Here is a 24750-nt window from a genome sequence, read left to right as displayed (position 1 = left end):
TGTGACTTGTTCTGTTTCTGCTTCTCTTTTCAAGGTTCCTGCCTGTGTTGATTTAACTTGTAACCTCTCTAGGTGTGCCAGTATTTGCGTTTCCATTTTCATCTCACACTGTGGCTTCTGAGCAATCACTGCAACATATGTCACAGATATGTTGCCAGTGTGTCTGTCTTCCTTCCCCACCAGTGTCTGTCTTCATCTCTTTTTAGTTTCTTTTTCTATATTTGTCGCTCTGGTCTCGTTTCCACTCAGGTGTCAGTCATATACTTTGACCGTATATGTTACTTCTCATGTCTCAATGCTTATCCTCCTATCTGCACATGAAGACAGCTGCATTTTATTGTTTAACATGCTTTGTTTTCACTTCTTCTTCTGATGGACGTGAGAGACTATTTTGGGAGTGAATGTGTGTCACTATTTAGTCCACGTTTTAAGACATTACTTGGAAAGCACAGGAAGTTCTTTGGTCCATTTAGCTTTTAAATATTTCTTTAACTTAAACATTGCAGATCAACTGGCTTTAGTGTCCTAAAGATGCACTTTAACATAACCATACGATTGATGGGGTCTAATAATATTTTAGTGCCTATATAGAGGAAATTGGATAAAAATGCAAAGAGTAATTCATATTTACTGAAGGTTCACTAACTTTTGTTGAGCTTTCAAAGCTGTAAAAATAGGGAAGAAATTAAAAGCCTTCATTTAGTATTAAGTTTGCAGTTCCACAGACGTGTGATCCTGTCATTTGTGGGTTATAGACTGACAGTTGAGGTTTTTTTGTTTTTGTTTTTACAATATTTTCTTTCCAGTAAGCTGTGGCACTAATGGATGGCAAGTCTTACATCAGCAGCATCTCAAAACCTCTAAATTCATTAACTTACTGGAAAAGCCTCGTTATTAAGTTGCCTAAAAATGTGTAAGTCAATGCAGCTTATGTAAAGCTTATAAAATATACAGAAAATACAGTTGGTTCTTAAGACAGTGACACAAGTAAAGTTCAAATGAAACTATCATGCTGCAAGTGCAGACTCTCAGCTTTATTTCAAGGGGTTGAAACCAATGAACCACCAAACAACTGGTCATTGTGCAAATTCACATAATGAGGAATAAAATGTTTCTGTTTAATAGTTTGTCCAGAATCTTTTGCAGGAAGCGCCTCCCTGAAACCACAGCTCTCTTTATGACTCTTTGATTCCAGACTTTTCTGCAGCTCTTTTCTTCGGCAGCCTTCGACTGACAGTCAGCCACTTTACCTCTAAAAACTTCTGGGTTTGTTTTTCAAGCATGTTTTGGGTCATTACGTACGTTCCCATCTGCTCCGTCTTGTCAATCCTGCAGAAATATGCTGATTCTGAGCAGAAGGCGTGTCGCCCAATTCAGAATTCACACTTCTGTCATATGTCACATCATCAGTAAACAGCAGTGACTCAGTGCCACTGAAAGTCAAACATGCCCTGACTTCGTACTGTCTTCAGCATGTTTTTAGTCAGTGATCATGAGTCTATAAGTTTCTCTCTTGGAATTTTGTTACAGACTGATCTGAAATTTTCACAGCGTGGTGAACTTGTGGATAATGCTGTTCCTACCTCCTGATAGTGTTTCTCTACCATCACAAGGATCCTGTGATCACTCAGAACGGTTGAGTTGAAATTATTTCCAAACTTTGCACCTGTTGAACAGATGAAGGAAATACTGATACTGTAGCATGGAGGAGGAGTCGAGCATGATGATAACAGACAGACTGGTCCCTCGTGATAAAGGGAGAGCCATTGATTTACTGGTTGATCTACTAACCCTAACCCTTACTGCCTACTGTGGAACTGTGGATAGTGACCAAAAGAATTGGACTGCCGATCCTTGCAGTAGAAATGAGCTTCCTCCAGACATTCTCTTAGTTTACTCCATGGACCTTTCAGGAGAGGCCGCAGTAAAGGCACTGCTTTCAGACATATGACCAGCACCTCCTAGATGAGGGGTTTCTGATACACCTGGGGCAGACACAGTGCAATTCCCCCCAGAAAAGCTTAAGGCGGTGCCTAGGGGGAGGGAGGTTTGAGTATCTCTACTTACTTCATCCTGGCAGCCCGCGGTAAATCAATGTAAAGATGAATACCCTCAAATCAAAGCTGAGAGTTTGCACTTTAGGCTCATATTTACTATATAACTGTAAAAATATCAATGATTGTGTCAATGTCCAAATATGGATCCACCCAACTGGGTAAAATTCAAAGTTTTTTCCCACGTACACTGACAATAAAGGGCTATTCTATTCTATTCTATTCTATTCTCAGTGCTCCCGGTATCTGCTCTGTCTGTGGGTGAGAGTAACATTCACAGGTTCAGAGGGTTTAGCAGATTTACAACTCTGTTACTACAGTTTTTTAATCAATGTTTATCTTTTCATCAGCCAGTGGGTAAAAAGTGTCCTTTGAATTCGGTGTTAGCTAATCCGAAGCGCCTCCATACAAATGAATCTGCTCTAAGTACGGACTGGGTTCATGGTAGAATAATTTCCAAGGTGAGTGTTGGATTAATCCTGTTAGGGCAGCATGTTTATGTGCTCATTGATTTCAGGGTGCTGTGTGGCTGAGCTCCCCCCACAGTCAATGAGCAGAATAAATGTGAGCGGTAACACAACGTCTGCTTTGTGTGCCTAATGAAGTCTGGTTGTCAGCAAGCCTCCACCTCCTTAATGCTGTCTTAATTCACAGGCTGTGGAGGGCTCAGCTGCTGCAGCAGTGTTAAAGACAGGGAAGGGAAAGTGTGTGTGTGACTGGGGGGTCGGGGGGGTCCTTACTGTGAGATCTCCCTGTGTGCCTTATTCTTGTTACGTTAGAGTGTATCTTTCATTGTGTGCATGGTGGGTTTGCGTTGGGTTGTTACATGCCGTGTGCGTGTGTGTGTGCGTGTGTGTGTGCGTGCGTGCGTGCGTGCGTGCGTGCGTGCGTGCGTGTGTGTGCGTGCGTGCGTGCGTGCGTGTGTGTGTGTGTGTGTGTGTATGCCACTGATGTGTACAGGCTGTTTTTCACTCATTAACGGATAAGCAGATATTTGCCTGTTTTACTCTCTCTGTTTCTCCTTGTCTTCTTCCTCCCACTCCTTATTTTGCCCCTCTCGTTGTTTCTTTTTTTTCTTTCTCACTTTATCTTAAATCCCTCCATCGCCATTGCACCCCGCCATCCAAAAAAACCAATCCAAATCTCACCACTCAGATCAACGGGAAGGTTGGTTCTTTCACTCTTTACCCTCTTAAAGCCAAGGCCTGGCAGACTGGAGCCGTGCCGCGCCTGCATCTCGCTTGGCGCCTCAGGCCCGTCCCGGCCTCTCTCAGGACCCCAACCCTACAGTGCAACCACCCTGCCCCTCACCTCCACTGATGTTCAACCCACCCCACCCTGCTTTAATATATGAGCCGCATCACATCCTGCTCTATGCACCCTGCTTCATTAAAAAATGTGAAATGAGCATGTCTTACTTTAAATGTCATAAATGCACATTATTAAAAAGTGAATTTCCCACCAGGAAAGGATCACACTGAGGACGTGGCACTGAGTTGGTGTTGTAAGGCGTCTAGGGAGCTGCTGTATTTTCTACAAAGGCAACAAACCTGTACACCACAGCAAATTGGGAATAAAGATTTCAAATTTGTCCTGGTGAACTTGCAGGAAAGGGAAGATAATTATGATCTAATGCCTGATTAGAACAACAGCATGTGTTTAAAACAAAAAGCACTTATCTGCGCCGTCTGCGTGTAGAAACGCTGTAGAAGAATGGGCTGTTCTAAAGAGCTTGCTGAACTTGAGCATGTTACTGTAAAGGAAGCCATCAATCCAGCAAATCAGTTTGTGAAGTTTCTTCCCTTTAGATATGCCAAAGAGGAAGTGTTTAGGAACCAAAGCAAATCAGCCATGCAGTGGCAGGACACGTAAAGTGGGGTCACTGAATCCACATTGTGTGTAAAAGTCATCCAGGCAGTGGGCTTCATAGCCCAACAGCTCCTGTAAGTGTAATGTGTTTCCATACACAGGTCCAAAACACATTATTATTATTATTATTAATGTTAGATTTTCGACTGTGGACAAGAAGCTCGACGGGATCATGAATATTTACATTTAAACAGACCAGCTCCACAGTTGCAAATGATTTTCTACGACCAAAAACTTTGGAAAATGAAGCTGATCTTTTCTGAGTAACCCAACAGTCTACCTTAAATCAGGCTCATGGATATCATAGCTTAGAACATCTGTCAGCAAATCAGTTGTTAGCCTGGTTACTCTTTGACAAACCTTCTTAACAGCCTAACTGTCGTGCAAGATTTTTGCCCTTCCTATAAAGCTGTTTTTCAGGGCAGTGACACGATGATGACACATGTAGTGCCAGTCTCACACGCCTCACAACTTTCCTGGTTAAAATGGAGCAGAGTGTTTGCATAACATCTCTGGTTTCAGAGTTTGTGCTCACTTCACAAAATGTTGCATCAGTCTCATGAGGTCCTCTCCAGCATGCTGATCATGTTTTTGTTGTCGTGGCTAATTCAAAGGCATGGCTCATCCCAGCTCTCATCTGCTGCCTGACCATCATTAGGCTGAGCGGCAGGCTCTGAGCTCACACTGCTTTCACCATTCTCTCCTCTCGTCTGCTACAGAACTACACTCTGCAAGAAAGAAAGAAAAGATAGCCTCAGACATGTTTACAGCTTTTTCCAAGACTCTTACTGCTGGATCATTAATAGCAGAATGTGGAGGAGCTCAGAAGTGGAAGTGAACTACTAGAGGAGAGAATTGCAGCTCTAGCCCCAGTGTTTGTGTCTGATATGTGAATTTACAGCCTTGTAGTGCCGCTTGTTTCCCTTGTCTTTATATCTGAGGTCAGTGAATGGTGCCGATCGATGCTGCACTTAGTTTTAAATCTCCATAACATTATTTAGCTAATTTGACCAACTGTGTTATTCTTGATTGTTCAAAAAGGGGAAGTTAAATTTAATCCTGACAGATTACTTTCCAAGGTGAAGTGACACATTTAAAATTAAAGAAGCAATAAAAGTAAATAGATGAGAAGACTGGAACAATTAATAGTGTTTATATGATTCTGAAAAAGCTTTTTTGCAGTGAGTTCTCATTTAAAAAGAGAAATGCAATCCAGTCACACCCGGTTATCATCAAAATGTATTAAATGTGAGTCCTATAAAAAAAAGCAAACTGTGCGAGAACAACAACAGTAAATGTGTCGTGATGCAACAAGTCCATGAAATCCTTTGGATACATCAGCAACATCTGGTCGCAGGGGAAATGGTTTTTGGACAGCTGGCTGAAATCAGCTGCAGCGAGAGGGCTGCACCAAAAAGCTCTTTGATTGTTTTGGTTGCTAGCAGGGTGCCCCGCAGTGGAAGTCTGAAAAAGCTTCTCTGTTTCCAGTTTGAGCTGCAGTTTTCGCAGTTTCAGTGTTACTTGGCAGACGAGTATTTTTCATGGAAGCTAACACCAAGTACGGCTTCCTACTAGCGACCAGAACAACCAGAAGGAGGTTTTTGGTACCATAGACCACCTGTGACTAGTTTCACACAAGCAAGTGCCACAACAACAACAACAACAACAACAACAATCGAATGTCGAATTTCCCAGAGGAACCCACCCGAGGGATTAATAAAGTTCTATCTTATCTTATCTTATCTAACACATTTTTCCATTGCAATTTTCTGTTTGCAGACGGTCACCAACATATTGAGGCCTTAGCAGTGTACCCATGACCAGTGTTGGGTTTTTGGAGCCAGAGGTTATCATAAATGAGACTGGAGTGCTAAGCTATGAGCTAGCGCTCGCAACTTTCATAGGCTGTATATGGACAACACACCTACACAGAGCTGCTAATTAGTTTTAAGTAACAGACTAATAAAATATTTGAACTTTACTCACCAAAATAGAAGCAAAGTCGTGGAAAATTTGCGCTACACAGCAAACCAGATAATTTGTCATCTAATGTCCTTAACAAAAAATAAATATTTCACTAATACTGCAAACACTATAAGGAGGAGGTGAGCCCCAGCAGACACTGATCAGCTGCACCGGTCAGCCAACACGAACATTGTGCAGTAATCAAAGTCTTTCTTTACTTTGATCACAAACCATGCAGATTAAAAGGCCTCACAGAAATCTGTGTAGCTTCATTTGTGTTTTCAGCTGCACTGCTATGTTTCAAACATTTCTTGATTTCTATGAATCCAAATATGTGAAACCCAAACATGGACCCTCTCTCACACTAACGGTGTTTGTTGTTTTCTCATTTTGTCAGAAGTGACATCAGTTAGTAGATTACAGGGATTACAGCAACATATTATTATAGTTATCATGTCCTATTGATTTTTTAAAAATTCGAACTGTTGCAGTACATAATTGTACCAGCATCTTTATTTTCTAGTGAGCTGATAAAGCAAACACCCCGTAACAGATTTTGGGCTGCAAAGTCACTTCTACAAAGTTTAATATTTTACACAAAACTGAAAAACAGCCAGAATCTCTAAACAAATGGCAGCATACTGTGTTATAACCTGCAGTTCACTTGAAGGAAAGTTTGGCTTATTAATGTAAAATTAAGGAAAAAATGATACAGTGAACATTAAACTTAAAGCTGAGCTCCTGTTGGTCCAGTTAAAGGGAAAAGAGATGCCAGTTAGTATAAAAGTCCTTTCTCCCATTCATTTCTTCACGAGCAAGCATGCTGCTGCTGCCTCTACACCTGTGCTGCTGCATGCACACCCTCACCGTGCACACAGATGTTCGCTTCCCCATTCATCGCAGCTTCTCCATCTTAGCTTCTTCTACAACTGTAGCTTTTTCTTTATTCGGGCTTGGCTTCAGAAGTTTGCCTCAATTATCCCTCCTCCCTTCTCCTTCCCTTTCCCTTCTTTCTCTCGTCTCTTTTCTCTGGCATGCCAGTAAAAAAACGAGTCTGTCTGCATTTTAACTCTTGTTGGTCTTAACATGTATCTCTTACTATTCAAAGTTATCTTGGCTACTAAGTTTGATTTCAGTTTCACTCAGTACCTACATCCACCATCAGGCCATCATCCAGACTAAATGTTGCAGTAACACCATCATGTTTAACTGCAGAGTTGATAACTGTCATCGTAGTGTGACCATCCTCCATGTCCATGGGTGACTTTTTAATTGACTAACATAAGAATATGATGATTTTCACAGTTCTGGCCAGCATGCACCCGTCTCACAGTTTTGCTAAGTATTGAACGCAAACACGTCAGTTTTAAATGTCTTGAATCAAACATTCATATGACAAGTGCAAACGAATTAGTTTGATGAAGTACCATGCAGGCGTAAAATGCACTGTATGGTTAGATTTCTGTTATCCGTCACCCGGTCCCATCAAGGAGGCCTGACAAACGATCCTCAGTGATATGAGTAACAAGCAGTGCAGGAGAACATGGTATGACCCCCACTAATATGATAGAAGTAACGCGTTGCATTACAAAACAAACAAAACATTACAAAATTTCACTGTGTGTTATACTTGTATAACTATGCATGTGACAAATAAAGAACCTTGAACCTTGAACCTTGAAAACTATGGCTATTAATAATGAACCTGTTACCCTGCAGTACTGGGAAGCATCAAACTTTGATTTAGAAAGGCCTAAAATCATGGCAGTACAGCCCGCTCTCCCTCAGCCCTGTAGGTCGACCTGCTCAGTCACTCACTTTAACACTGTCCTGATTGGCTGTAACATGGTTTATGGCAACTGATAGACACTAAATATATATAATAATATATAATATAATAATAATAAATTAAGAATCGATACTGATACTACCATTAATAATATTAACAATAATAATCTAGTAAAAAATCAAACAAACGGGTCCCTAAAACCATGACGTTGTAATTGGTAACTGATAAGTTATTATGTTACCCTATTAAAATAAAGTAATCTGAGTACTCTAAAACACTAGCATTTACTTGTTACAGCCAATTCTGCCTCGCTGACAGGACTGAAGGCCGTTCTGGGAGAATCAGCTCAGGATGTTTTCCACACCTGTTTTCTACGTGTGTGTTTCAGACACCAGCTCACTGCAGTATTTCTGAGCTGAGACCAGTCGGACGGCACTGATGTCACATCACATGTCAGACATTCACATATGAAAAAGCTCTGATTAGCACAAATATAAATCCTCCACGTTGTGCTGCAGGACGATGCTTTTAGAAGCCCCAACAAAGTCGACTAGATAGGAAACATCGATTTTAATGTGAGTGTTGGGGATTATTTTTATACCTGACCATTATTTAAGACGGAGATGACGAACAAAAACTAAACAAAACATAAAAACCTGCATTCACAGTAACAGTTTTGTGGATGTTGCATGAAAAACAAGCTGAATAACTCTTCAAGCACATAGTCCAGCTTGTTTTAGCCTTGACTTCTGATCATAAGCAAAAAAATGAGATTCTGGATACGAGTCTTGGAAATGAGTTTTCGGTTCACTCTTGGCTTGTGGAGCTCAGAATTATTGAAGAAGCTGATCTTAGAAGTGCTGCTCCTCCAGAATCAGAATCAGAATCAGAATGGGTTTATTGCCAGATGTTGAGGTTTACAACATTAGGAAATTGCTGCGGTGCTTCAGTGCAGACAATAAGAATTAAAGTGCTATGTAGAAAGAAAGATATGTGCATGAGATATACATGAGATATATACATGAGAATAAGAATTATGAGTGCTACGTAGAAAGATATATACATGAGTGCAGGTGGTGATCAGTGCCACACTGGCAGGTCAGATCACGTGGGTCAGGTGTATCTGATTACCTGCTAGACTCCTCACTATCGAGTTATTCCCGGCACGTACAGCTAGAAGAAAGCCGGGAGGAATCATACATCCTGCCTGGGCTGGATGTGCCTGAGGAACACCACAGCAGGAGCTAAAGAACACGAAGGAAAAACACAAACTGCAGCAAAAAGTTCTGGGAATTGGCTCAAACAAAACAAAATTAAAAATATAAATTTGTCTCTGCTCAAAATAATCTGACATACATAAGCATCCAGTGCAGCCTCTGTTTGTATGTCTCTCCACGCTGGTGACTCTTCCTCTTACAAAGTTTACAAATCTAGTGAGTAGACGTGTGAATTGTGTTCCCCAAACTTTTCATGTCTGTTTTTTGTTCTTCTTTATTACCAACAAAGATCCTTCACATGAAGTGTTTTTGTTTTGTTTTTTTGAAGTTTTTTGGACGTTTTGCTTTTATTTCACGGTTCAGCCGTGGGAAACAGGAAAGAGGGGGAGAGAGCCACAGCTCGGACTCACGCCCGGTCGCTGAATTTCAGCCGTGAGGCTCAACCAGTGAGCTAACCACCTCTTCACAAAAGCTGCGAGTTAGTTTGAGGCAGAAGTTAATGTGTGATTTCAACAAGTTTGAGATGATAAAATCGGAAAGTGCAGGTGGTAAGAAACAGACTTCCAGGGATCTAAAAATAGCAGCCACCCTGCAAACCATCTGGAAGTGTTCAAAACATAACCACGATCGAGTTAAATCAGGTAAGGCTTTTGAATATTTATGGACTGATTCCCAAAAGCTGCTATCGGGCTGCTATGCTAAAAGATTTACATAAACATTTCTGGCTCGTTACTCTAAAGAATTTCCCAAATCTGCCATAAATCAAGTGTAACTCATATGTCATAAACATGGCAGGAGATTAAATGCAATATTCGACAGTGAGTTTCTCTGTATCCCATTATTGGACAGATGACAGGAGCATGCTAGTTGTTTGTTTGTTTGTTTCCTGTGAAACTGGTAATATAACCAAAAATAATAATGCATCGGTTGACTTGATGACTTGTGTAGGACTTTACAAAACCAAGAAACTAAACTAAGAAATAAAAAACTTCATGTCATGTCAGCTGCAGGTATATATGTCAAAATATAAAATAACTGCAGTATTTCGATCAGAACTTTACTCACAAATTGCACGAGTGAGTTAATCTTAGCACCGTGTTGATATTAAGCATTGGGTGGGTTCACTGAAGTAATATGGACTTAATCGTATGTAATGCAGCTCCTGCAAACTTCTGAACACCTGTGAACGGATAAAAAGAACAAATATAATAACCTCCTACGACGCCTGCTGTGTTCTTACATTTTCTAACTTTGTACACCACATTCATGTCATGTAAAACTGAAATGTTTGCAGCGGTCTGTAGGGTCAAACACCCTGTGTACACAATAACAACAGTTCAGTGCTGGTGAATGCTGGCCAGCTGAAGCTAACATGCCCTGTTGTAGAGCTCTGCCTACCCCCCCTCTGTCTTGGTAAGAGTTGAATCAGGTAATGATGACAGTGATATGGTGTCTGTCACTGTGATCGCTGATGTGCTGCTGGCTGTAGTGTTTTGATTTTACTGCCACACACATGCACACACACAGATCACAGTTGGCAATCAAATTTTACAGGTTTCGGCCTCGTATTTCTGTCACTCAGCTGTGAGTAAAATTAAAAGTTTATCTGATGTTATCTCAGTCAGTCTGGATTTTAAATCGTTTAGCGTGATAAACAAAGTTGGCAGGAAACACTTCCCACATTAGCAGGAAGCGCCACCTGTGTGAAGTGTGTGTGTGTGTGTGTGTGTGTGTGTGTTGGAAGGTCAGTTGGGAAATCAAGGCCTGACTTTTCCTGTGCACTTATTGAAAATTTACTACCTCCATTACAAGACTGTCACATATGCTGTAAAAGCCTGGCGGGAGAGATGCAGCTTCCTTCAATATTTTAGGGTAAATTCGCTCTGAAAAGTCCGTTCCTGCAGATTAAACACGAGTGCAAAAAATACGTCACAACATTGACATTAAAACGTCAGCTCAGCATGTTGTTGATCTTTGTAAAGCTAGAATCACTGGTCTGAAGTAACTTTGAGTTATTGTCAGTGATGAATAGCGGTTCCAGCCCTAAAAGTATTTTTACTCTCATTTGACCTTTTTGTACCTTTAATCAAATCCTCCAAAATAAAATACGTGATTAGCAGCAGTAAGAGAATTGACCTAACTGAGCTCGCAGCCCCTGAATCCTCCGCCTACTCTTCCTCCTCCTTTTGCTTGCCCTGTCTCCTCTCTTCTTCCTCCTCCACATTAGTTTTCTCCTTGGGAATCTGTCTTAATGCCAGCCATCTGCATTTGTGAGCCTGCAGCTTACCATGTCAGCAAACAATGCTGTTCTTGTATGAGCAGCACCCAGAATGCTGCATTATCTCTTGCACCACAGTAACATTTAGCCCACGCATGCTCTCCAGCACTCTGGATGCTGTCAGTCATTGATCAGCAACACTATGTGCAAACGAAGAAAACTCCGAGTTTCTAACTTCACCGCTTCTCCTGTTACATCAGATTTTTTTACAGTGAGGGCTAGAATGTGTAACCCTGCGCTTCCTCTTCTTTAGTTAAACCACAATGAAACCCCAGAAAAGCCTCTGATCCACACTGTAAGCTTCTCACACCAACACGCTGGCTCAGGGCTTAAATTACACTTTGTGAGTCAGATTTTCGTGACTGTGTACTCGCCTAAGTCAAGAGCAAGGACTTTATTTATGCAACAGAGCTGTCTGCATTTGACTTGATGTGCACACAGGACTGTTGCACTAATTCAGACATTGTGTAATGAGGAAGTAGATCCAAACACTTTGGGGAGATTTCCAGGGATGAGAGCTAACATTGGAGGAGAATCTTTATCCCACGTTCGCTCCAGCACACTTTGTGCCTTAGCATCACGACACGATGGAAACTCTACCGCCTTGCCGCGCATTAGACTCCAGGTGCAATTTAATCCCTGCAGCCCAGCAGGAAACCCCAGATTTTCCAGAGAAATCCAGTTACATGCTTTAGACACAGCTTCTCATTTTACCCAGTTTCTCGGTGAACGTGGCGCCCTACGGCGGTGATTCCCAATATTTCTTCATCTGGCCCGTAGCACACTGGATACAAGGACGTCCTTTCTTTAACAACACCTCTCAGTTTAAATGTGTATATTTGTTTTAAACTGGATCAACCATCCAAAACTATTAGCGTATGTATTAAACCAGTTCGTCTACTGGTTTTAGCAACTGCACCACTTAACCACAGTCACAGTCACAACCATTATATTTTGGAGAAATGTGGTTACTGTTAGCAGGGTTGAAACTCTCTCATGTCTGACACGTCAGCCCTGTGTTAACCTTCCTTCTCCCACTCACACAGCAAATAAAGGAAACTGAATTTCTTAAAGCCCACTTAAAGCTGTGTTTGCAGCTTCCACTGCTTGAGATTATGCAGAACCTGCTACTCAGTATAATCAATAGATGGCTCTCCAAAGCACACATTTCTGCACATGACACAGCAGTGTAATGATTCAGTCAGATATTTCTGGCAAATGAAAACCTCTCCAAGTGTGAGCTATCACACGCAGTCCCAGTTTTAGGTTCACAGTCCACAGACCTCCATCAGTGTGGCGTTAGTGTTGGTATCGATGATACTGATCTGATACTGGTACAAAACCTTAATGTTTTATTGTATTTGAAATTATAGCATCATAATGATTACAGGACATCAGATTACTTATAATTATCATATAGAAATAAAAAACCTGAAGTTGTGCTATTTGAACACCCTGCCTGCAGCACTAAAGGACTCCCTGAGACGTCTGTCTCGCCCTAGCACCACCCGTCCTTCTCCTCCTCCTCCCAATGATAGTTTCTTTCCACTGTGTTCCTGTTAATGATAAACTACAGATTTACCCCAAATGACTAAAATATCGATATTTTAATGTGAGAATCGATTCTAGAACATAAAAGACTGAATCGATATTTTAACATCGATCATTGGTATTTACCATGGATGGCTCACTGCTAATCGCTGGTGTTTAAATGAAATGCTCTTCATTGGCACAGAAGGTTAAATAAAAAAAGTTTTGCCAAAATAATTCATTTAACATGTGACATATTAGTAACCATGGCAACAAGACCTTACAATATACATTAATTGATGATTTACATTGTTTTATTTAAAACGTTAGCTAGCTATTTCATTTATGTGCCCATTATGTTCAGCAATTTATTAATTTAATAATTTAATCTCAGCCATAGTTTTCATAATTTCCAGTTTTTTATTCAGTAATTTTAATAATGTATTAATTATTTTAATACAACATGTTGATCATCTCATGCGAAGCTGGTTGGAGGGAAATTCCTGACCAGAAATTGGCTTTAAGATGACTCAACATTTTAAAAGCATAAAACAGACACAAACTGTAAAACTCCACCAGGCTCATTGACCAGTTCACACTGGTCTACGGTGCACAGTAAAAGCCAACCCAGTCAAACACTGAATCAGTCCAGTGGTCCCTACACCCCACCCCTCTCCTTTGTCCCCTCTCACTCTGCTCCTCTGTACTCCCACAGTTCGCCGTGTGCCGCCCCGTTTCTCCATCCCCCCCACCAATCATGAGGTGATGCCCGGAGGCAGCGTCAACCTGACCTGCGTCGCAGTCGGCGCTCCCATGCCTTACGTCAAGTGGATAAGTGGTGAAGTGGAGCTGACCCGGGAGGATGAGATGCCCATTGGCCGCAATGTTCTGGAGCTCACCAACATCCGCCAATCTGCCAATTACACCTGTGTGGCCATATCCTCCCTGGGCATGATCGAGACTACAGCTCAGATCACAGTCAAGGGTAAGAAACACTCACCTTTGTGGGGGTGGGATGGCGTGTGATATGATCCCGGTGAACAGTGTTGTATTGTATTGTGTTATTGATGATGTCTGACTGACAGGAGCAGCGGTGTGAGTGGACTAACACATAGAAAGCTTTCATACAGGACGATCAGCTGAAGAAAAAGCAACAGCAGCAGAAATGTGCTCCTAGTATCTTTGTTATATTGAGAAAACAGGAGCTCGTAGCTCTGCAGCTGTAATCTTTAGTTATCGCAGGTCAAATCAGGTCATTTTAGTTTTTGGTAGAACCAGTTTTAGTTTAGATATAGGACATTTTCTACAGTTTATAATAAACTTTATGATAGTAGATGTTGACATATTTTGTTACAGCAGGCTCATTGTTTTCTACACTGCTCAAGTAGGAATCTCACATTAAATGTCTTGCAAATCTTGTAATCCAATCAGAAGGGACACTTAGATATGTAGAAAGTCTATGTTAGTATGAAAGTCACTGCTTTATCATGTGGTTTGCTTTTGGACCTTTGTGTTTTGTATTTGCTTTTCCTTTTCTTCCACTAACTGATTCATTGTGGGTCTTTATCCCTCAGCAGTAAAACACTGTTTTTATCGTCACCACCCGGGTGGGCAGCTGGGAGCAGGCAGTGTGGACACCCAAGTGTGTGAACTTTCAACTTGATACTATAGGTGTGAAATATTGGACGAGTTTGAATCTGTGACCTTGATGTTGACTTCAAGTTTTATGAAAATCTTGTGAAGTCACCTGGGTGAAACTGATATGATAGGTGCATCTACTAAAAATCTCAGGTGAGTTCAAATTCCTGTAACCTTGATCTCAAGGTCAGAAGTCGGAGGTCAACTTTTCTGAAAATCTAGTTAATGCAAGAACTAAAACCTCTGATGAATCTTTGAATCTTGGTGACTTCAACCTCAAGGTCAGAACTTGGCTTTTCTAAAAATCATCTGAATGCGATCACTCAAGAACGAAGCAGCAATAATACAGTAATACCAGAGGAGGCTGAGGGGAGGTGTATCTACGAGGAGGCTGAGGGGTTTGTGTCCATCAGTATTTCTTTACTTTCATTTTGGCTACTTTTAGGCTAAATGAAAGTACTGTGTTGGGCACGCAGTGCAGTTCTCTGCTGCTGTATCTGATTCAAGGTCTGTGTTTTGCATACAAGTGGTTATTTGAGTTGCTGCTGTCCTTCTGTCAGCTTGAAGCAGTCTGTCCACTCTCCTCTGATCTCTGGCATCAGCAAAGCATTCTTGCCCAGAGGACTGCTGCTCACTGGATACCTTCCACCACCTCTTGGTCTCGAGGGGTTTGTGGAAAATCCTTGAAGAGCAGCGTTTGCTGAGATTATAAATGAGGTGAACAATGGGATCATTTTCTGATAGACACGTACAGTTTGGCTTGTTTTGGCAGAGGAGATGCACCCTGCTAATAAGATCAAACAGGTTTCAGTCCCTGCTGCATTAGCTGCACTTTTCAGATCCCGGTCCTATTTTATATACAGTTTGATGAACAAAAATATGAAGCAGCAGCTGGTTGTGTGTGTGAGAAGTTTGATTTCAGGCTATGTGCCAAAGAGCTCTTTAATATGCGCAACAGTTAGATAATAATGATTTTAGCATCTAAACTAAATCATTATTCTTTCCTAATCCTGCCTTTTTAAAAATGGGTTTTCTTTCCACTTCTAGCCAAATAGAAACTAATAAACAGAAAAAAATATTAAGCCAATGTTTCCACATCTTATATAAACCCCAGTGCCCTGGCTGAAAGTCCAGTGTAGGTACTGTGCCGTGAATCTGTCTTTACATAAATGGTCACACTCGTACCTCTGCTGCTCTGATAGGACTTTTCTTTAAAAATAATAAATTGGCTTTTGTTTGGATCACTTGTGTCAGTAAAATTTGCCACTTCCTCCGTAGCTGTGTTCCTGTAACAGTGGCTCCAGGGGCCTCAAGGCTCTCCTAGTCTGGTTTTCCTGTTGAAACCAGGTGAAAGCTGTGAATTTGCAGTGTTGGTGAAAATATACAAACAGTAGCATGAGAAAAGTGCACAGGAGGGATTGTTGTACACATCACAGTAGAAACTACTTTCTGCATTAAAACAATATTTGTTTTAAAAAGAAAAAATGAGAGCAGCAGCCCCACATGACACACTGAAGCCATACAGTAGAAACAGACGTTAGGAAAATGTCTCCAGATAGCAGTCAGAAATCATTTTCAAGCACTCGAGGTGACAGACAGATCTCATCAGCAGATCTCATTTTTAAAAAGCTGTGCTTTTACTTTTATTTGCTTTTCATAAACTGAAGCTCTTAGAGCTTGTTTTTCAGAGGAAACTGTATCAGATATTGTGGCAACAGATGATGGGAACTGCATGAGGAGCAACGGCTTCATCCTGTCCCAGCCTGCTGGGGTTCATGCGCTTGTAAAGAAGAAGAAGAGCTTGGCTGCATTGCATGAAAATGAGGCAGATGTCAGGACTGGAGCAGCAGAGCTAAAAGCCTGTGGTTGCACTGGTTTCATCCCAAAAGGCAACCCGTGAGCTTTTCTGCACCCCGCTGCTCTGCTTTGGACCAGCTCACAGATTCACAGGGTTGAGCTCAAAGTCCCAACTGCCACCATGTGTTTCTAATCCAGGCTGTTTTTATTTCTCTTTGTCAAACTTCATATTCAGTATAACACTTCATTTGATACAGAATGAGCTGACTGAGTGACAACAACAAAGCAAGAGAATAATTATAGTTAATAAAGTCTTTGATACGATAGCTTCATTATTTCTTGCCTCTGATCTTTTACCATTTTCTATTTGTTAGATGGTTGAGTAGATTTATTGAATTGAGTTGGCCGTCACTACTTTGGAAGATGCTTTGTTTCGTGCAAATCTGTAACAAAATGAAGATAATAACTTAAGAAGTATTTTAGGACTAGAAAATATTGTAATTCAAGTGGTCTTAGAAGCACAAACTCTGGCCTGTGTCTGCAGGTCATGTCAGTCATATAGTATATTTTATAAAGTGTGGAAAGTACAATGTTTTAGGAAAAGAGCAAGATTACCACAAGGTTCAAATCCTGAGTGAAGCCACACTTTAGCATTGACTCCTCTGCAGGGAGGTGATTAAAACAAAAAAAAGCCGCAGGAGAAGAAGCAGAACTGAGGAGCAGCTAAAGTTTCAGGCCAAATACAATTTACTGTGTCTGTGGATGAACCGCCTGCCTGCATTTTGCTGTTACGATCTCCACAGACAGCTGAACTCTGCAATCAGCAGACCCACTGCAGTCGGCACATCTCACCTGACACAAGCGCTATGTATGAATGCAGCTAATAAACATGCCCGTCCACATGTTGTAACAGTCATTATGGTTTTACGCACACATATAAGTTTAATCTACAAAGCAGTGATGGGATTTCTTTCCTCCCTTCTATGAGAAAATGCAACTTATCTTATATCCTGTTAAAATCCAGGCTCTGCTGTGTGGCTGCATTAAGTAGATGCACTTCTGATGATCTGCAGCTCAGGTCTGGATGACTATAGATGGATTTACATAGGAGGACATGCACCCATCTGCTTGGCAACATAATACTGGCCCGGTGCAGATCAGGAAAGGACAGAAGCAAGCTGAATAATAATGAAGTGTTAGATTGGCAATGTTGAACAGCTCTGTGTACCCGGCATCAGCGGGTGACTTTCCTGACGGAGAGGAAGAATAATGTAGATGGAGAAAGTAGAGAAACGTGTTTTTCTGACTCGGTCTGTCTCTGCTTTCTGACAGCTCTTCCCAAGATGCCTACTTCCCTCACTGTGACAGAAACCACGGCTACCAGCGTCACCCTGACTTGGGACTCCGGCAACCCAGAACCTGTGTCCTACTATGTTATTCAGTATCGTGCCAAATTGTCTGAGAACGGTTTCCAGGAAGTAGATGGTGTCGCCACAACCCGCTACAGCATTGGTGGCCTCAGCCCCGTCTCTGAATACGAGTTTCGTGTCATGGCTGTGAACAACGTTGGCCGGGGTCCTCCCAGCAGCATCGTGGACACCCGTACAAGTGAGCAAGCACCCTCATCACCACCTCTTCATGTCCAGGCACGCATGCTGAGCTCCAGCACCATGCTGGTCCAGTGGGAGCCTCCCGAAGAGCCCAATGGCCAAATCCGGGGCTATCGGGTCTACTACAGCTCAGATCACGATGCCCCGCTCAGCGCCTGGCAGAAGCACAACACAGATGACAGCCATTTCACCACCATCTCAGGCCTGGCAACAGATATCACCTACAGCCTGAGGGTGCTGGGCTTCACCTCAGTGGGAGATGGGCCTCCGTCTGACACTCTACAGATCAAAACCAGGCAGGGAGGTGAGAACATGCTCACTACATCACTGCAGAGCAATGTATCATAAGCAGCGTGCGCCTGGCTCAGATTATTGGTGAGGTGAAAGTTATTCAGATCATTTACTGTGTGCACGTGTTAGCAAACGCTGCCTGCTGTTGCATAAGCAAGTTACAACTCGAGCATTTACGTCCTCTTAAACACTTCTTCACATTAATATTCAGCTCTTGTCTTAAACAACATTTGTGTTCCATAATGTGCTGTTTGGTAAAATTCTATTTCAGGTCTCGTTACAGTTTTGATGGCTGTGCCAGTTCATGAAGCATCTCGTGATTGAGATGCATATAGAAAAAAGAATCACACCCATTTTCACTCATCAGGCTTTTTTATTTTGAAAATCAGGTTGGGATATTCTCCAAAGTTCTCCTTCCTCACATGTAGCACACAGCAGGAAATGCTCCGCTTCAGCTCCATTGGTGGACAGAGGGAGCCAGAGGCAGTGCACTCGCCACCCACTCGCTCATTAGCAGTGAATGGACTGAGCTACCGTATTGGCTGCGCCGCTCCCACGTCGGCACAGTCCGGCATCTCAGTGACGTTGTAGTAGAGAGCTAGAAGATTAAAGACCAGCTGAGTTAGGCTGCACGTGTCTGTGCAGAGACTCGTGCTTTATATTGCTAACTGTCAGTTTTTAATGTTTGGTGTGAGGCAAAGTTTTGTTCTGAAAACAGTTGGACTGAAACGCTGCTGTCACTTTGGACGCCAGCATCACAGGGTGATACTAGTTATGAATGAATGAAAGATACAGTAGTGCACTCTTTTTTTTTTAAAGGTTTTGTTATTGAGGTAATCTTGGTTCTATTGAAAAATCTCTTGTGATTTTTAGGATTAAAAAAATAACGAAATCACATTTGCATTATATTTATTTTTATAAGAAGAGATGTCAGCGTCAGGTTGCTGTCAGGCAGCCCAGACGTTTGTACAAGCCCGCACTAAGAGCAGGGTAAAGCCAGCCTGAGCTTGTGGTAAATGTGGGCATAAACCTCACTGTTACCAGCACAACTGCGCAGAATTCATTTCTGGCTCGCATCATTTTCTTTGCTAAGGCTACACCTGCCTTATGTTCAAGGACAGGCTGGTGCTTTAGTCACAGACAGCATCTTTTACAGTGAGCTACGCCTGACAGGACGAAACATGGCGCCATACCCGGGCTGCAAATGAAATGAGTTCAGGACTCTCACAGGCTGACACAAGATATTTCAACTTAAATACTTTTTTCATTGTCTAGAATTTTAACTTCTTTGAGTTGAACTCTACTGTTACAGGGCTTGGAACATATTAAACCTCTTTGCATACATATAGCTCTTGCTTCCAAGAATTTACTGGTTCATGGCAGGTGTTGGTTTTCTATACTTTGTTGGCATAATTTCACCCGGAAATGTAGCGATGACTCTTTGTACATGTATGAAAGCAGTGCAGGAAGAGCCTGAGTTGTTGGCACATCTATTCATGATGTGAATAGATGTGCCAACAGGATTTTACCTACCTGCCTGTTCGAAACAACAAATGTGGATTTTCCTGGCAGGGGCAGGTCCTCGCCCAGCTTTGCTTTACTCCTCTACTTTCTTACACTTTGTGTTTCCATCTTAACACATCTCTTTGTTTCCTCCTGCAGTTCCAGCTCAGCCGTCTGACTTTGACGGTGAGGCTGAGCTAGACTCACGCATCATGCTGTCATGGCTTTGGCCTGTCCAGGAACCCATCATTAGCTTTGAACTGGTGTACTGGGAAGCCAACAATCCCACAGACAAGGTAAATACCCCCTTAGAAATCTTTTCTTTCCACTGAGATGTTGCTTGTAAAATCTTTATTGGCTAGGAGCTATGCTGTGCTTCAGGCTGTGTATTTGCATTAATGTCTTTTTAGTAAGTTCAAAGTGTCTGCACTTTATTCAGGTTTGATAAATGTCATCACATCACGAACACTTCTTGCTGTGATTTATCCACGAGGAGATCTGGGTGATTTTATGCCACAGTCTCCATTAGAGCTGCGTGATTCACAAGGTCCCGAATCGATTTGATCCCCAATTCGATTCGATTTGATTTGAATCTGGGAAATTTTGCATCAGACAGTCAGAATTATTATAATTCAGATCATGCATCAGTACATTTCCATATTTTTATATCTATAAAAGGAAATCTGACACTTGTGAGACTTTATCAAAGCTGTGAGCGTCACAGCCGACGCCTCTGTGTCAAAGTAACTGAGGATAAAACATGAAGGTGATTTTCCTGGTCTGGGATTTATAAAAATATTCTGCAGCAGATCAAAAACAGAAAAAAACCATCAACACATGAACATTACCTGATGCTGCTGAAGTGAAGCAGAGCAAAGTTACAGAGGTTTGGTTACAGACACAGCGTTTTGCAATTTTGCATAATTTTAAAAAGTTTAAATTTGTTCAGTGTTGAACGGCAGAAATGAGGCTTTGTTTTCAGAAGTAAGTAAAAGGAAAAAACAGCGGCCGACAGGCTGTAAGAACGGTAGACTTGTGCGTAACAAGCAAGCGAATAATGAAGAAAACAAACTTTTAAGAAACTGTTCAGTACAGAGAGAGAGAGAGAGAGAGAGAGAGCTGTGCATGAAGTGAGATTTTATCCTGGTGGAAGCAAAACATCAAAGAGTGAATCCATGACGATGTTTATGTGAAGCGTAGTTTGGATCTTCTTTGGCTGCTGGTTCGGTCAATGTTGTTTGGAGAGAGATAAAACCTCCAGCTTCAGAATCAGCGCAAAAAGGGCGTGAACACAAAGCGCCGCCGAAACATCAGAATCAGCGAGCCGTCGGCTTTCAGCCCCGACCGTGTCCGTGCCGTCGGTGAGAAAGTCACATCTCACTGATCCTGATCCGTCGGCGGGTCCGAGCTTTGTGTTTACGTCTCTGTGCAGACTCCGTGTTCCTGCTCTCTTTTTTAGCTGTTTGGTGGTTGTTGAAATTTTGTGAGGTTTAACCTGAGATTCTGACGTTTAGGCCAAAATAAATTTATATAAAAAAATCGATTCAGGATTTCAATGAATCGATATCACGTTATCCAAGCCAGAATCGATTTTAATCGATAAATCGATAATCAAAACCCAGCCCTAGTCTCCATATTTTTGAAGCTACTGGAGTTGGAGGGGTTTTGCTGTAATTTGGATGTATTACAAAAACACAGCTTGGATGAGCTGATGGCTGTTGTGCATCAAGAACTACACTGTCTGTGGTGTGATGCACCTCCTTCACTACAAAAACAAGAAAAAAGTCCCTCCTATGATGTCATTGACAGGTTTTTCAGTAGTTGTGGGTGTTTCCCACAGACACAGGCTTAAAACACACAGGTTCATATTACGAGCCCTGAACAACACCAGCGTTTATCTCAGGAAGAAAAATATGCCAACCACCAAACTCCAAGAACAGCTGCCTGTTGCCCAAAATCTCTGCATTAAGTAACTGAGAAAGATTTAAGGCACACGAGAAACAGTCATGGCAGTAATAAAAAGTTACAATCATTTGGTCACATATTGCATCGAATCATAAACCTTATTGTTCGTGCAATATTGTTTTTCTAAAGTGTACGTGTGAAGAGAGAGAAGCTGAGACAAACTGCAGCGTATTCAGGGCTGAAACAGTGAGAGCAGAGCTGTGGGTGGAGAGGTGACAGCTTTGCTTGGCCACTGTACAAGGCAAGCATGCTGAAAAGAGCTCCACTTCTCTTTACTGCACCGGCTCGTCAATGTTACAAGGAGCTTGGCAGGTAGGCTGCTCGGCCTCCTCGAGAAGCTCCAGGCTTTGTCTGCTGACTCCATTATGTTGAGACCAATCAGGCCCTGGCTTCATTTTTGCCCTCGTGACCTGGTGCTCTTTCGTCTCTTCACAGCACCGCGTCACTTTCGATGCAGCAGGCTCCTATGCAGTCGATGGTCTGAAGCCAGACACGCTGTACGTCTTCTCCCTGGCAGCCCGATCTGAGATGGGCTTAGGCGTCTTCACTCAGCCTATTGAATGCAGGACAGCTCAGTCCAGTAAGTATAACAGCACTCAGTCACGTTCACAGGTGTGGCTCCAGTTATGTAGTCCAGGTGAGAATGACTAAATGAGTCATCTGTGACTTAAAACTGACTAAATACACCAAAAACATGTGGAGGTAAGTGGAGCTTAATTCAGTGCAGTCCAACTAAGAGATCCAGCTCCCTGGGAGCCCGGCCGGCTTTCTTCTTTCTCTTATTCTGTTTACTGAGTGTGTCTGTGTCTGATTTGAACACCTGTAATATACCTGAGCTAAAACGACTGCATAAACAATGAATAACCGTGTGTCAGTTTAGAGCAATCCTCCTACTCAACGTGTGAATGCCCCACGGTGTGTTTCATTCAGGCCTCTGTCAGCAGGAAACCGTCTCTGTCACACTTACTGTTTTTAGAAAGAAAGATTGAAAAGTTGCTTTTTATTCCCACAGCATGTTGGAGCTTAACTTTGCTTCACATACGCGATTTATTCGTTGTGTTTCTGTGATTTAAAACATTAAGACTGTGTTTTTTGCTCAACTATGCATTTACAGCATAAAAATGATAAATACTCATTTATATGAGAAGCTGGCGTTTTAGTGCCGTCTGGTGTTATTGTTCTCTAAAGAGATCAGCTTTTACCCAGATCTCCATGCCGATGGTTCCCACCTGAGTCGGGGAGCAGAACCTCCTGTTCTGAAGCCACCGCTGAACTATTCAAACACAATAGGACCAGCAGCAGACGGCAGCGTAGCTCACAGAACTGTGTAATTGCAAATGTCATTTTTCAAGCTGGCAAAATGTAATCAAAGCTGTAGCATTAATTATATGTTGAATTTTTCCACCTTCCAGTCACGCTTCAACTCAATTATAAAATTCAAAGGCAACAACCAAAGAAAATGTCGCCTCTTTGTGACACAATCCACACACGACATCGTTCGTAGGGGCGTGCTTGGTATTTATGTACATTCTGCTTTCTGCAGCGTAACAATCAGCAGGCGTTGCACATTTTGACAAATAGTCCAATAAGTCACTGAGTCGATACATGCAGCACATTATGATGTAAGGCCAAGCAAACACAAACAGACATTTGCAGAGACAGCTTTCATCACAACTGTCATCTTCCTTTCAAATGATTGTTTGCCATGTGAAATGTGGCCGAGCATGTGGCGATGTGCAGGACTTCGATCGCTGCTCCGTCACTAACACCATCGAACACCGTTAATTTAGTATTTAGTATTTAGTATTTATTTATTTATTGTCATTGTCAAGAACAATGAAATTGCGTTTGGGGCTTCCATACAACCCAAAAAAAGAAGAAAATAATAAATACCCCTTAAAACCCAAGTGTACATATTTAACCCAGTGTGACTCCAATGCAATAAGACAATCCTTAGCAATAATGTTCGTAGAAATTCAGACAAAGACCTGAGAAACATGACAAAATACAACAATGCAACCCATTCAATATTATTGTACTGTGAGATATGATATCAGATATGATAGTTATCTATTTAAGAAAGAGGGGGGGGGGGGGGCAGGAGGGGGAAGAGAATAAAGATATGATGCACCAATGCAGACCAGTTCATTGCTATTAAGAAGTTGGATATGGTTATTGTCCGTGAGAGGGGGGCAGAGAGTTCAGGAGCCTCACAGCCTGTGGATACAGGCTGTTGGCCAGTCTGGATGTTCTGGCCTGTATAGACCTGTACCTTCTCCCTGAGGGCAGCAGATGGAAAAGGTGGCGCGCAGGGTGATGTTGGTCCCGCAGGATACTGTGCACCCTCCTCAGACAGCGAGTGGGGAAGATATTGCTGATCTCTGGCAGACTTGTTCCAATAATTCTGCCAGCTTCTTTCACCACCCGCTGGAGTGCTTGCTGATCGGCCTTGGTGCAGCTGGGGAACCACACTAGAAATCCATACGTCAGAACGCTGCTGATGGCACAGTTGTAGAAGTTCAACATCAGAGATCTGGGAATGTGTGCGCTCCGCAGTCTCCTCAGGTAGTAGAGGCGCTGTTGGGCCTTCCGTGCAACTGAGGTGATATGGTTGCCCCAGGACAGGTCCTCGGTCACAACTACGTAATTCACAACTACGATGTGTTATCTTAGCGTCAGAGCTCTGGCGTGCCGGCCGATGAGGAGCTGAAGCTGCAGTATTTATGACAGTTTCCCGAAGGAGTGCAAGCCCTCGCTCAGCTACTTGTTTTACCTGTCAGGACTGAAATCTTTCAGCTGTCACACTGCAAACAAATGTGTTGTAAACTATTCTCTTTGATTAGCAGTCTCTCTCATCGCTGCTCTGACTGCCAAACATAACGCGTCAGAGAACTTGCAAACAAGTCTGAGGACCCTGACCACTGCTGCCACCTCCCTGCAGCTTCTCATCCAGCTGCCACTCTCACTTCTGTTTACTTACAGCATATCAGGCACTTGTCAGATTTTATACATATTGTATTGAAACTGCAAGGTTACTACAGGAAAGAAAACACCATCTAATAACTGTCCTGTGCTTTTCCCAGCAGAGTCTCACGGCAGTCTGGGAAACAATCATTTATTCGTTTAGATGAATTTATGTTTCCACACGCAGATTGTTTGCAGACTTTTGTTTAAATGTACCATTTTTTCTACAATAATTAACCTACCAAGCATCATGCATGTATTGAACTTCAGAAAAGTGTTT

The 24750-nt window shown here is 42.2% G+C and overlaps 1 protein-coding gene across 3 annotated transcripts in view; it reads left to right on the top strand.

Moving 5' to 3' along the window:
* The window catches only part of ptprfa (protein tyrosine phosphatase receptor type Fa), a 385056-nt gene that overhangs the window by 216623 nt on the left and 143683 nt on the right, over positions 1-24750 (top strand). For all 3 annotated transcript variants that reach the window (XM_085433425.1, XM_085433427.1, XM_085433426.1), the window contains 4 exons: positions 13418-13687; positions 17470-18051; positions 19701-19837; positions 21942-22086. In XM_085433425.1, coding sequence (XP_085289551.1) covers positions 13418-13687; positions 17470-18051; positions 19701-19837; positions 21942-22086 — 1134 coding nt within the window. The remainder of the gene's footprint in view (positions 1-13417; positions 13688-17469; positions 18052-19700; positions 19838-21941; positions 22087-24750) is intronic.

The sequence above is a fragment of the Copadichromis virginalis genome, linkage group LG15 (assembly GCF_057382275.1).
Source record: "Copadichromis virginalis isolate Kocher_CV1m ecotype Utaka linkage group LG15, C_Virginalis_male_GT1.1, whole genome shotgun sequence".
NCBI classification, from domain to species: domain Eukaryota; kingdom Metazoa; phylum Chordata; class Actinopteri; order Cichliformes; family Cichlidae; genus Copadichromis; species Copadichromis virginalis.
This window is presented reverse-complemented; position numbering and strand designations above follow the sequence as displayed.